General features: G+C 37.4%; 1 protein-coding gene across 2 annotated transcripts in view; it reads left to right on the plus strand.

Annotated features, from left to right (window-relative positions):
* Positions 1 to 13,790, plus strand: part of col6a5.S (collagen type VI alpha 5 chain S homeolog) — a 95,766-nt gene that overhangs the window by 42,971 nt on the left and 39,005 nt on the right. For both annotated transcript variants that reach the window (XM_041567540.1, XM_041567539.1), the window contains exons 11-19: positions 3,248 to 3,600; positions 4,752 to 4,830; positions 7,392 to 7,537; positions 7,696 to 7,788; positions 10,880 to 10,933; positions 11,066 to 11,137; positions 11,558 to 11,584; positions 13,082 to 13,126; positions 13,734 to 13,787. In XM_041567540.1, the coding sequence (XP_041423474.1) occupies positions 3,248 to 3,600; positions 4,752 to 4,830; positions 7,392 to 7,537; positions 7,696 to 7,788; positions 10,880 to 10,933; positions 11,066 to 11,137; positions 11,558 to 11,584; positions 13,082 to 13,126; positions 13,734 to 13,787 (923 nt within the window). The remainder of the gene's footprint in view (positions 1 to 3,247; positions 3,601 to 4,751; positions 4,831 to 7,391; positions 7,538 to 7,695; positions 7,789 to 10,879; positions 10,934 to 11,065; positions 11,138 to 11,557; positions 11,585 to 13,081; positions 13,127 to 13,733; positions 13,788 to 13,790) is intronic.

The raw sequence follows: 13,790 nt of genomic DNA on the forward strand, positions 1-13,790 counted from the left end.
CTTTTAGTAACCCTCGTAATGTACAATAGCATTATAATTCTATTATTATTGGTGATATATATAGTGCTGACACATTTATGCAGAGCTTTACTGAGACTGTTTACAAACATTGCTTGAATTGTCCATTGATATTTGTGCACAACTGAAGAGAAATGATTAAAACAACTCACTGCACTTGTGCCTACACCTTTATAAATGAACCTGTACACTCTTCTAAACACTAAAAGAGCAATCTGAAAGCACGAGAAATGTGAGCTGACGTGCATGAACATAATGTGTGTACTACAAGCAATCTACTGTGCAGGTTCTTCCCAAATCCTCTGCTTATCTACTGCTCCAAGTCTACTCTGCTTAAACCCTGCCCCAGTCCTCACCATGCTCAGTGCCTACCCCTGACCCAGCACTGCTCAAGTTCTTTATCCAGTCATTGAGCCATCTCAATGACAGTTCCCCAGTTCAATTGCAGTTCCCCAGTTCTGACCAAGTCTTTTGCCTATCCACTGCCGAAACCCTCTTCCATCCCCAACTCCAATTCTGCCCATTCTCCGAAGTAGCAGATCCTAAGCTTAGCCATTGTCCTCATCTATATCCAAATGCCTTTCCCCAGCTCTGCCTAAATCTCTGTAATATTACCCTGCACAGTAAGACTGGCCTATAAACACAATTAATACTTGTATGCTAGGTAGGGATGCACCAAATCCAGGATTTGGTTTGGAATTCTGCCAGGATTTGGCATTTTATAGCAGGATTTGGCAGAATCCAAGTGCCTGACCGAACTGAACAGTGTCGGCTGGCCTGGCGGGCTAGACCCCTTCTCCAGAAGACCCCCCTCCCCTCTACATAATAATTATTTTTTTTGGCGCAGTCAGCTCATGCTGTGGTGCCGTGCTGTTCGTGCATGAGGGGGCGGGGGGGGCTGGAGGGGGGCCCTGGACAACAGTCCTGGTGGGCCCCGGGCCCCCCAGTCCGACCCTGGAACTGAATCCAGAAAATCAAGTGACTTTTTGTCACACAAAAAAGGAAGTAAAACTGGTTAGCTCTTTTCGCCTCTCATTTCCTTAATTTGCATAGGCAAATTAAGATTTGTATTTCATTCTGTGTTTGGCCAAATCTTTTGTGAATGATTCCGGATTTACCCGAATCCTAAAATAGTGGATTTGGTGTATCCCTTATGCTAGGGATACATATTTACTGATTAATGTCTCTTTTATGACTGGGCTATTCTTTTTAATATGTATAGCACATTACAAGCTGTCTAATGGGCATACAGTCAGGCAGGAATCGGCTTGGCCAAACCAGATACCTTACCTCAGAATGGCACCTTCAGTGCCACATACTCTGACATTGACAATGCAAGGTTAATTATTACCACAAGATTTCAGAAGAACTTGCTCTGAAGACGGTGCTGTCACTTCCCAAATTCTATCCTGATACAACATTCCAGAATATGTAGAAATAATTGCCGCAATTACAAAATGATCTTTGTGTATGTCATCACGTAGTGATGAACTGATATTATATTAATACAAATCCAGCCTGCCTATCTGCTTGCTGTGCCCCTGCCAACCTGATGGCTGCAATACTCATGCAGAACTTCCCCTTTAAGACCAAAAGCACATGTTGCTGGCAATAGTCATGTAAGCCATAGCTCCTCCTATTGGTAATAGCTAGAAGCACCTGGAAAAAACTTTTCTTAGCAGATCACTATAACTGACAGGTTGGTTCCTTAAACATATACTGTATTTGAGGAGACCTGTTTGGATGTCCCATTGTTATTCAGGGGACCAGAAAAAAACGGTGTAAAATTCAGGAATATGTAAAACCAGGGAAATGTATTATACATTATATATTTGAGGGGCCACAGGAAATCTGTGTAAAATGTGGGAAAATCAGGGTATATAAAAGTGATATTTCATTGTATTAGCAATAGTAATGAGCAGAAAAAAAGTGCACAGCATAAGGATCTGAGTCTTGGCACCTCGTTTCTGTTTTGAGGCTACCAGTAATAATTGGGAGGGCAAAATCACATGCATTTGCTACACACATAATGTACATTGTTCTAACCCTCCTATTGGCCTATTGGACCAATTGGGTCCATTTGGGCCTTACAGGGCACCACGCCTCTGGGGACTCCGAACAGAGGGACAGCACACATAAGAATTCCCCCAGCACATAACACTGCCCAGCCCGTATCCAACTCCATAGGTCCAACCCATCCCCCAAATCTCATAGGCCCAGCCCACCCCCCGCTCTCATAGGCTCAGCCTGTCCCCAACTCTGATAGACCCAGCCCATCCCCAACTCTAATAGACCCGTCCTCAACTCTCATAGGCCCAGCCTGTCCCCAACTCTGATAGACTGAGCCCATCCCCGACTCTAATAGACCCGTCCTCAACTCTCATAGGCCCAGCCTGTCCCCAACTCTGAAAGACCCAGCCCATCCCTAACTCTCATAGGCCCAGCCCCCAGAAGCCTTACGAAGACTTTGGCATGAACACATTTGGCGGATTCAGGTACAAAATGCAAAGTCTTGCGTTTCTTTGGCGAAACCCACTGAATGTTTTCACAGCGAAACAGACGCAAGTCTTCCAGATGAGCAAGAGTAAGATAGTGCTAGTGGTGAGGGGCTTAAATCGGCCTGCACCCGTCTGGCCCTAGCCTTAGCGATGGACAGTATGGGGTCACTGGCAGCCAGGAAGTGCATAACATTGCATAATGAGCTATTTAACTGAACTTTTGGATTGTTACATTTTGGCTCTCAGTTATGCAATCTATTAGTAAGGTATTAAATGTTATATATATATATCTATATATATATATATATCTATATATATATATATATATATATATATATATATATATATATATATATATATATATATATATATAATATATATATATATAGATAGATAGATAGATAGATAGATAGATAGTAAATAAAGTACCTCCTCTTGTAAAATATAAGGATATTATAAGTTACCGAGGAGTTTCATGACCAGGTCATGGAACTCCGAGGTAACTTCTAATATCCTCATATTTTGCAACTGGGGGTACTTTATTTATTATTATTTATTATAATACACACGTTTGAGTGAGTCGTGATAGAAATGACATCAGAACTCACCGTTTATAACGGATGACATTAGAACTCACCGTTTAAAAGGCTATAATTCATGGCTTTTGTGTATTATATAGATATATACTTAGATGCTGCTCTAAACTGTTCTTTAACTCTTCTGAATTTTAGGCAAAGAATGCAGTTTAGATATCACCATATCAGTTGACCACTCAAGAAGAGCAACATTATCTACAGTCCCCCGTGTGCAGCAGAAATTGCAGCAGTTCCTCCCTCCGGTGCTTCAACGCATTTCCTCGCTTAGCAATATAAGCTGTGCCTCAGGATCCCAGATTAATTTACGCTTCCGATATGCTGTTGCTGCGCAGGACAGGCTGGCGTTTGACTCTGATTTTGAGAAGTACAACGAGGACGTCATTAAGAAGTTTATAACTGAACAGTCTGCTGTTGATACCTATTTAAATGCAAGGTTTCTTCAGACCCTCTGGAATAAATATAGAGGTTCACCATCTCAGAAAGCAAAAGTAAGTGCATCTGAAGGCACTTCCTAATGCAACGTTATTTTCAATAGAATATTTTAATGACTTTCATCCTGGTGGAAGATATATTTCATAACTGCCTCACAAAATCTGTTGATTTTACTTTACAGGGCAAAAAGCTTCTTCTACTGAAACCTATTAGGTTATTATTATCCTTTATTTATACAGCACTGACACATTTCTGCAGCTCTTCATACATCGATCTAATCAGTCCCTGCCTCAGTGGAGCTTGAAATTCACACATTAAGGGCAGTTTTATCAGGAGCTCATGAAACTGTCTGTATGTTTTTGTAGTACCTGTAGGAAGCACAGACACAGACACAAGGAGAACATACAAACTAACCACCATGATGCTATATGTGTAATGTACTTACATTGTACGTCAACCTCCACCCAGCATCTGCCCATCTTAGCCCCATGAAAAAGAAATGTTTTCAAAGCACTCCAGACCACCTACAGTAGGTCAGTCTAAAGAGTTAAAACTTTTTTTTTCTTTTATTATCTCCAAGGGGGTTATCTACTAAACCTCAAATTTATCTGGTTTGACCTTTTGGTGCAAAAACTGGAACTTTTCATGGAATTTTTTTTTATAATTTTTAGAGATTTATTATACCCCGATGCCGCAAAAAGTCTGAATCCTAAATTCCGCCATCTCAGACCTGTGAAGGTCCTATATAAATCAACGGGAGAGGCACCAAGGTCAATTTTAAGATATCGTGGTTTGGGCTGAGTTTAACCAATTTTTGCATGAAAACCCAAATATCTAGAATTTTAGGGCAAAAACCAGAAAAAAATCTAGAGAGTCAGGCAAAAAGTCAGAAAAAATCCAAAGATTTGGGTTTTTGCTTGATTTTATCGAGTTTTTTCCTGAACCAATTCATTCGATTTTTTTTAACTAATAAATAAGGTCAAATCGTACATGGGAGTTTGGTGGGGGTTTTTTTTTATAAAATATGAGATAAATTCGGAGTTTAGTAAATTACCCCCAAAGTGATTCACACATGTTAAATTTATATCACAAAATATTGGATAAGGTGTTTTTGACAAACCTCTTAACAAAATGTAATTTTTAATTGAAGTAGATTGGGATGGAGTGCCTATATCTCTATGTTAAAATGTATTACTATGATTTATAGATTATTCTGGTTTTCACTGATGGACTGGATGAAAGTTCTGAAGTACTCAAGATAACCACTGAATCTCTTCGGAAAGAAGGTATACAGTGACAATCATGCACAGTACAAGGCCATAATATAATTTATTGTTATGTAAATAGGAAGTATTTTTGTTGTTTATATATAGATGGTCCGTCTTTCACATAAAGTATATATACTGTAACAGCATTACCCTAATTATTGTAGCCTTTTAGACATGTGGATTAAAAGTTTGCAAAATAATTCACAAATATTTTTCCAGATGTGTTTGCGCTAAAAAAAACCCAACAATATCATTTTCACAACTAAAGAAGTAGGCTAGACATGTTGTACATTGTGTTTTTGGCTTCTGTACCAGCCCGAGGTAACCTCAACCCTTTAGCAATAAAGATTTGTGTCTCCAAATACAGTATACCCCAGTAGTTCCCCATCTTCTTTTCTGCTGATTCAGTGCACATACTGTGCCGCTGTCAGTTACTGAGCTTAGGGACCGACTCTATGTATACATAGAATATATATATGACACTAAACAAGGCTAATTAGTAATTATAACAGATAAGTAATCCATCAGAGCACAGAAACCAGTGCAACTACCATCAAAATATTATATTTTAATCAGCCCTGTAGCATCAGCTTATATCACAGGCCAACCTCATTTTCTGCTTGATAATTTGTGACGACCCATAAGGTTAGCTTCTCAACAGCTGCTCAGAGCCCACTGAGTATGTGAGTGTCACAGATACTTTCCAAGATGGTGACCCCCTGTGAAAAGTTTAAAGTTCTGTATCATTGCTGCTATTGAGATGCTGAAACTTTACACTGGTGCAATAAGTTCGGTATATAAAATATGGCATTTTTAGCCATATCCATTTTTAGGGTTTAGTTCTACTTTAAAAAAACAAACTATTAAGTTTATTATTATAGTTTACAAGAAAGAAACAAAAACAATGGTAATCCCTTTAGTAGATTAGTAGAATTATTTATTGTTACTATTTGTCTATAAAAGTAGAGAATAAAAATGTTAAAAGCAACTTCCAGTATTGACACTGTAGTTGTCAATACTGGAAATATTGGTAATCCAGAACAGACTGGATTCATTTGGTTACACTTTATTGCAGACACTTATACTACTGTGTCTGCATTTTATAGCTGTGGAGTGTATTAAGAAACACAGGGATAAAAGTTACTATTACTATTGCCAAAGTCTGAAAATGGAAAAGCATGTGCAACTCTATGTGGAATACTTGAGGTCACTTCTTTTTCTCTTACACATTATATATGCATAGAGCAGGGATCCGCAACATTTTTTTACCCATGAGCCACATTCAAATGTTATAAAAAGTTGGAGAGCAACACAAGCATGAAAAAGATTCCTGGAAATGATAATTACGGGCTGAAATTCACTACTGGTGGTTCCTATGTGCACTGGCAGCCTATAGGAGACACTGTTTGGCAGTACACATGGTTTTTATGCAACCAAAAGTTGCCTCCAAACCTGGAATTAAAAAAGAAGCACCTGCTTTAAGGCCATTGGTAGCAACATCCAAGGGGTTGGTTAGCAACATGTTGCTCACGAGCCATTGTTTGGCGATCACTGCCATAGAGTATACACAGAACAAAAGCTTTGTACTCTTGCCAGTATATTAATTCTAGGTCATATATCTAAGTACATTGGGGTAAATCATCTCCTTTGCCTTTTAATGTCTTTGCTAGTAAAATGGCTCCAATGTTATGATGACACCCCATAGGCATCAGGCTTTATTTGTTTTCCCTCAATGCACCCGAGAGTTGCTTCTGGCACCGACCTGAACTGTATGCCAAACTGGCACAAGGTGGTCACATTTCTGTGATATTTACAGCCCCTTGTCAACCCTTGCACATCATTCAGGAGAAGCAAGGAAGGATCACTGGAGGACACAAGGTGCTCTGGAGCCTTGTACTGTACTTACCACTAAAGGGAGATGTTAAGTACTGGGCTACATTGCAACTGTGAGTGACCATTGTAGTCTATGCCCTGTCCCAAATGATCCATTAAAGGTGAATTTTGCCGATGGGAAAACATGCACTGCACCAAGAACCAGGTCTTTTACTGATTGGCACTGCATACTTGCTGTTTGTGAACCTGTCATACAGCACATCTCAGATCCTTTGCTCCAGGGAGAAGTGGGATAAATAGAGTCTTGAGAATGGAGCTAACAAAGTTACACATTGCACCTCACAGACACACACAGATGCTTCAACAGCATGACCCACCTACTAAATAGACCTCTGTATTCCTCTAGTTAAGTTAGTTAGTTGGGGAACAGGAGTTCAGTTCATGTTCCCCAATTCTTTATCCTGCCAGAGGATGAGGGGGGGGAGTGTGTAAATTTCATTATTGCTTCCAAACATATGTTTTTCTACAGGCTATCCCAGTTCATAGGGGGATAGGGGGAGATCATAGAAAGGGTCATTTGTTAAGAAGCTTTTCTATCTAAAGTTAGAGCTGAGCTGCCATTACCTTGAAGCTCTAGAGTTCCCACAGCTGTTGTGGCAGCTTTCACATATTAACTATGCTCAGTACGAATGTATTGCTTATTGCTGCTTAGAGTCATGCTCATCTCATTCTCTATTGTGATCTAGGCTTGGATGCACTGTTATTCGTTGCTCTTGACGGTGTGCAGGATTTTAAAGAGCTGCAAAACTTAGAGTTTGGAAGAGGATTTTCCTACGGGCAACCTCTGAGCATTGCCCTGCCTGATCTGTCAAGTGTAATGCTAAAAGAAATCGTAAGTCCACTGAGAATAAGTGCAAATTTGGATGTATATATATATATATATATATATATATATATATATATATATATCTATCTATCTATAGATAGATAGATAGATAGATAGATATACGCAACTTTTATTCCTAATACCTCTTTTTGTGTATTTTGCAGGATACTGTTGCAGAACGGAAATGCTGTAATGTAGTATGTAAATGTTTAGGACAAGATGGAGCTCTAGGTTTACCAGGGACTCTAGGAGTAAAGGTTTGTATAATCTGACAATTTTCACATTTTGAGAAATGGTGAAAAATTTGCCAAATGCATTGAAGTCAAGGGCGACAACAGTTTTTTAATTTGCGACAATTTATTTTAAGTGACAATTTTTTCACCCATTACAGTTTCCGGAGTCTTTTTTTTTTTGTGGAGGAACCTGGTAAAAATTTTCACTCATCACTAATTTGAAACAATCATATCAGTACTTTTGCCAGTAGGATTCTAGAAAATAGAAAGCACCTTAAACACTCACTTATGCCATATTTCACATAATAGACAGCATTTTTTTTAAAATCTCTTTATTTATGATTGTTTGTTAATAAAAAATAAAAAGCAAATAAAGCAAAAAACAAAAGTGAATCAAAAGAAAACAAAAGAAAAAAACAAAATAGACAGCAATTTAATGCCAAGACTCACATTTTTAAAATGATATGCATTGCCTTGTCTTGTGGGCTTCTCAAGCTAAAGTTTTGGAGAAGGTCTCTTTTCATGGATATTATTTATAAAAAATGTCTGCAAAAAGTCTTTCTGGTATAAAGAAAAAGGGCCTCAGTAATGGGAGTTTATGATATGACCAAAATCAACTTTAGCACAAATTTAATCCATGGATTATTCCAGGGATTTCTACTTAGGCAAAAAGATTGAACTTGTTGGACATATGCCTTTTTCTCAAACTAATTTACAATGTGTGACCCTCTTTTCCACCTTCAGTTCGGCACCCCTGAACAATATGGTTTTACTGAACCATACTCTTTAATGGGTGGGTGGGAAGGAAAACAAATAGCAAGTTCAGGGCTTCTTTGTCATTCTTGGCAGTCTATTATAATGGGAAATGAGCAATGGGACACCTACACTTTACCCTTCTGACAGCTATATAGACAGCTATTACTCTTTTATATTTATTATTATAGGAACACAAATGGGGTTGTTAATGGCCCACAGTCATGTGTTCACTTTTAGACTTTTTTGTATGTTTTTTTACCCACAATGCAACTGAGTTTGCACCTACTGCAGTTGCGATGCAGTTGTGCTAAAAATGTGTCCATTGCCATCACATCTTTCCTTCACTGTCAAAATCATGTGTGTGTGCTAAATGTGGGGACATTTTTAGTACCACTTGCGGAGTTGGGAGGTGCAACTCTTATAGGCAGGGGGGGGGGTATAAAAAACATGGAGCTTACACTTGATTTTTTATATTTGTTATATGTGTTTTCCTGATTTGGATATCAGATTTGACCATAGAAATGATTCCAGTTAGCTAGATATTTGAATACTGTATTGTCTTATTTCCAACTCACTGGGAAATTGACCAGCCCTTGTAACAGACGCCACACTCCCTACACTCCCCACACCCTGACAATGTAAATGCATTTGGCTTTGGCTACTTTTTGGCTATTGTTTCCATGTAATAAACTGAATATGGTCTATCTGACCTGGTATGAGGACAACGTATTATGCTGCATATAAAGTGAAAATCAATTTGCCATTTCCAAGGTATTATGCTGCATATAAAGTGAAAATCAATTTGCCATTTCCAAGGCTTTATTATTCAAGTATTCATTTCTCACAGCTTTTATCAATTTATGGAGATTAGAAAAATCTTGCAGCAGTTTTGTTTTCCCATTTTTTATTTGCTCAATATGATCTATAAAAATGCAATATCATCTTATAGCTGAAGCAGCTTTAGTGCAGACACTGGTGTGTTTTGTTCATCCACTCAACACACTCTTTTATCTTGAACATTTAAGTATGCTGTTCTGTCACCTGGCCAGTTCAAAATTTCATTTGTCCAAAGTATAAAACTGTGATTAAACAGGAATAGGAACAAAAAAAATCATAGGCTTAAACCATGAAAGGAAACTATTGACATTACAGTGAATGTGAATTTCTTGGCCTGAAGCAGATGTAAGGCCAGTCATTTGGTTATAAATTAAATGAAGGCCAATTATATCTTTGACCTCTTAACTTTTGGATAGCGTACCAGCCTTTGCTGTGAGCTTCTGGATATTTATCTTGATCATAAAAAAAACTTCCTTTGCAGATGTTCATGAACCAACACCCAAATCATAAATGCTGAGAATTAGTTCGCTATTTTAAACGATTTTAGCACAAGCCATTTAACAACCCCACTGATCGGAATTATAAACAAAGTAAGAAGTCAACCATATGGTTACATTACTCACACATTGCTTTGCTGAATTTGCACAAATAAATGACTGAAGTGAGTTACCGTGCATTTGTGTTTATGATTATTTGCTTAGTGCTCATGGACCCAGGCATGGTGCTCACTTATAGATAGCATATATCCAGGCATGGTGCTCACTTATAGATAGCATATATCCATTCATTTTATATATTAAAGTTCAAACAAGCGAGATATAATTTGTATCCACAATGGATATTGCAATTCTATTCTCTACCTTTTGCTGTTGGGGTCCAATGATTTAAACGTGACTGTAAATAGTGTGTTGGTGAGTGCAAATTGTGCAAGTCAACAAACCATGGGAAACGCAAGAAGTGCAAAAAATGTTCCCTCTGGAGTGAGGAGTGGCAGGGGCCCTTTAATTATTGTCTCTGGACATTCTGAGGAAAATTGGAGAGGCTTCAGAAGGAATTAGTTTTTTGCCTTCCTCTGGATCAACTAGCAATGAAGCAGGTTATATATATATATATATATATATATATATATATATACACATAAAAGGTTGAACTTGATGAACGTGTGTTTTTTTAGCTAACTTATTATGTTACTGTGTTTAATTAGTAGGCCTCAAAGGCAAATCTTGCATAATTTGCACCTAGCCCCCCACCGCCTGCCCTGTATCTCATGCAACTGCCGGCAAACTCTCACCTGCCACCAACCCTACCTAAAGGATCACCCATTGGTATTTACAACTGGCCCCAACACTTGTGTTGTGCAGAACCAGCACAAGTCTCACAGTTCACTTCACTGCTAGGGGTCACAGATTAGTAACTTGTAGCACAGTAGAACTTTCAGTATCCTTTTATAAATAAGCCCTATATTTAATAATGCACATATGACTGGGCATCTAATGGACTCGTGTTATGAAATTTTTTTCAGGGTCAGCCTGGTATAAAGGGATCTCAAGGTCATCCTGGGGAAGAAGGTGGCCATGTAAGTACAGGTTCAATAAGTCTTCTGTGTTCTTTCCTTTTGTCTTTCTCTTCTCTTTACCATTTTAATTCTCTTTCCACCATGAATTTTATTCCATATTAAATATAGAGTAAAATTATCATGTGGTTTTAGGGTGAACGAGGATTCCGTGGGCTGAACGGGACCAGAGGTGAAAGTGGATGTCCTGGTCGTAGGGGATTAAAGGCAAGTATCTGGTTTATATAAACCTCGAATGGGATCTCCTTGGTGATGGTTAGACATATTCTGCTTCAGTGATGACACATGCAAGCACACATGTTTTAATGCCAATTTAAGTGCATATCATATATAACAAAGGACATTTACATAATAATATTATTTGTGCGTATGCTATTTAACTCTTGTCATGCAAATACTCAAACATACATTTTATTGAAAGACAAAATGATTATTTCAGTCCTGTCCATTATGGTGATCACTTCTGGAACAGTGATCTTTACAAAGCTATTTCTTTGTAAGGTAGGAACATATTTTGAAAAAGAAACTTAAAATGCATATTGTAGTTATAATTTATTATTGTTATATACTTTTTTTATTTTATTACATTTGTCGTTTTGTGTCAACTTCTTTTTTTTTCCATTTCAGGGTAGCAGAGGTATACGTGGTGACAAGGTACGCTGTATCTCTGTTTTATTGTTGCCTAACAAAATTGCTTATCATCTGTCCTGTCACTATGACTATGCCAAATTGGGACAGTATGCCTTTCTCTATATGTGATCATTTCCCAAGTTTCCCTCATTGTCCGGCAGTTAAATGGGATGCAGTTGAAAAGAAGGTATAGGGCAAGTAGTAAACTATTCTCTTGATTTCTCCATAATGCATGATTCCCAAAGTGCAATGACATTGGTCTTTTTTATGTGTTGGACACATTTTCTATGTGTTTTAGGACCTAGAATCAGTAATATATTTGTATCGTATAGATACCACAATGAGACACAAATCAGTTTCAAGAGGTTTTAGCATTCTGGCCCTCTTGTATTTTGAATGGCCGATTATCTAGGGTTTGACACAAATCCAGGCAATGCCAGATTTACACAGTTAGTATTTGAGGATAATGCCCCTAAAAGATGTTCAGTGGTTTATCCAAATTGGCTCTTTTCAGTTTGACAGGCCTGCAAACTATTACAAGACTATGTTAGACAGGGATCTGTGCCCTGAACCACATATGAAATTAATTTCATCAGCTACAGTATAAGGACAGATTCACATTCAGCAACTCCATGGGGGACCAGAGTTTAACAGCCATGCTTTTATGTTGCACTACAGCCCTTGGTGGAAGGAAACAATATAAAAGTAAACAGCTCTAAGTTTACAAAATTTAATAATTAAAAACATTAAAAAAAATGCTTTATCGTCTCCAAACCGCATTCTAAATTTCTAATGAAGATGTTAAAGGATACATTAATTAAACAAATATATAAATTTGCCAAACTGACAAATGAATACATAATAAAAAGAAGCCTTGCTAGATTTTCCAGTGAAAAGGTATTTTGAAAGCAATTGCAAGCACATTTAAGGTATTTTTGGTTGTTTCTTTTTTATATAGCCTTCTTTGGTTCTCTTTAATTTTGTTGGGGCCAGAAAATTCCAGATGGTTGTACCATGTGTCCCCACATCTGTGCTGTCATTTCTTTTCCTGATTAATCTGAGCTTCTTTGGAAGATGCTGACATCATCTCTTTCAATAAATAGTTTGTTGGGGTTTTTTCCAAATTCAAATGAATTCATGGGATGTATGTGGCAGTAGAAATGAAGCTTAGCTTAACATTTTTGGATCTCTGAATATATGAATTCTTTTGAACTCTGCAAACCAGTACATCAATGTGCAATACATTCTAAAACATAATTGTTTACACTTTTTAAACAAAAAAAATACAGACAATATCACTTACAGTATCAGCATTTATTAAAATCTAAGTGCATGTGGTTGTTTCTTGGTGTCGGGGGGAAGTATGTAGGGAAATTATTTTTTTTTTCACTGAAAAAACTAAGTTGAGATTCTTCATTCTAAAGAAGACATTATGACCATTGACTAACAGTTTAATAGACAAGTCCTTTGTAAATGTTTGTCTTAGTTTCTGATTTATTTTCCATTTTATTTCTTCTGCAGGGCGATGATGGAGAATTTGGAATTGATGGTGTGCCTGGAGAACAGGTAAAGTAATGTTTATATTGTCTTTCAAGGCTATACATTTGGTCAAAAGGATGAGACAAATAAAATGAAAAAAAAAATTGAGTTTAATCTTATCGGTGAGAACATTACTGCCTGGACAGGATTATCTTTTACATGTTAGTCAATTTTATAACTGTAATATGATGTAGCTATTCTAAGAAAAACTGAAATTAGTGTTCAATTTTATTTTTTAATTTTTATTGTTCTGTGGCTATAGAATTTTGCATTTCAGTGGCTCTCTGGTTGCTATGCTTCCATTTACCCTAGTAACAAAGTAGCAGTTAAGTCAGAGTGGAGGGCAAATAGTAAATAAGTAATAGCAATAAAGCTGAAGCCTGTAAATTACTATTTTTTTGTTTTTTTGCCATGGTCAAAAAAACAAATGACAAAAACAAAATTAGTTGGAAAGTTGCTAAGAATAGGCCAATCAACAATATTCTAAAAGTTTTTTTTATAAATCTATCTTCCTGTATAATGAAGACCCACCATAATGGAGAAGGTGTCAGTAGTTCTTAGCTTTTTACTTTTCTGATTCAAGCTGCTTTGACTTTATGAACTTCACATATTATATATTTTTGGCTCATTTTAGGGTGAACCTGGAAGGCACGGAGCACGAGGAGAATGTGGAACCACTGGAGCTCAGGTA

The sequence above is a fragment of the Xenopus laevis genome, chromosome 6S (assembly GCF_017654675.1).
Source record: "Xenopus laevis strain J_2021 chromosome 6S, Xenopus_laevis_v10.1, whole genome shotgun sequence".
In the NCBI taxonomy this organism is placed as follows: domain Eukaryota; kingdom Metazoa; phylum Chordata; class Amphibia; order Anura; family Pipidae; genus Xenopus; species Xenopus laevis.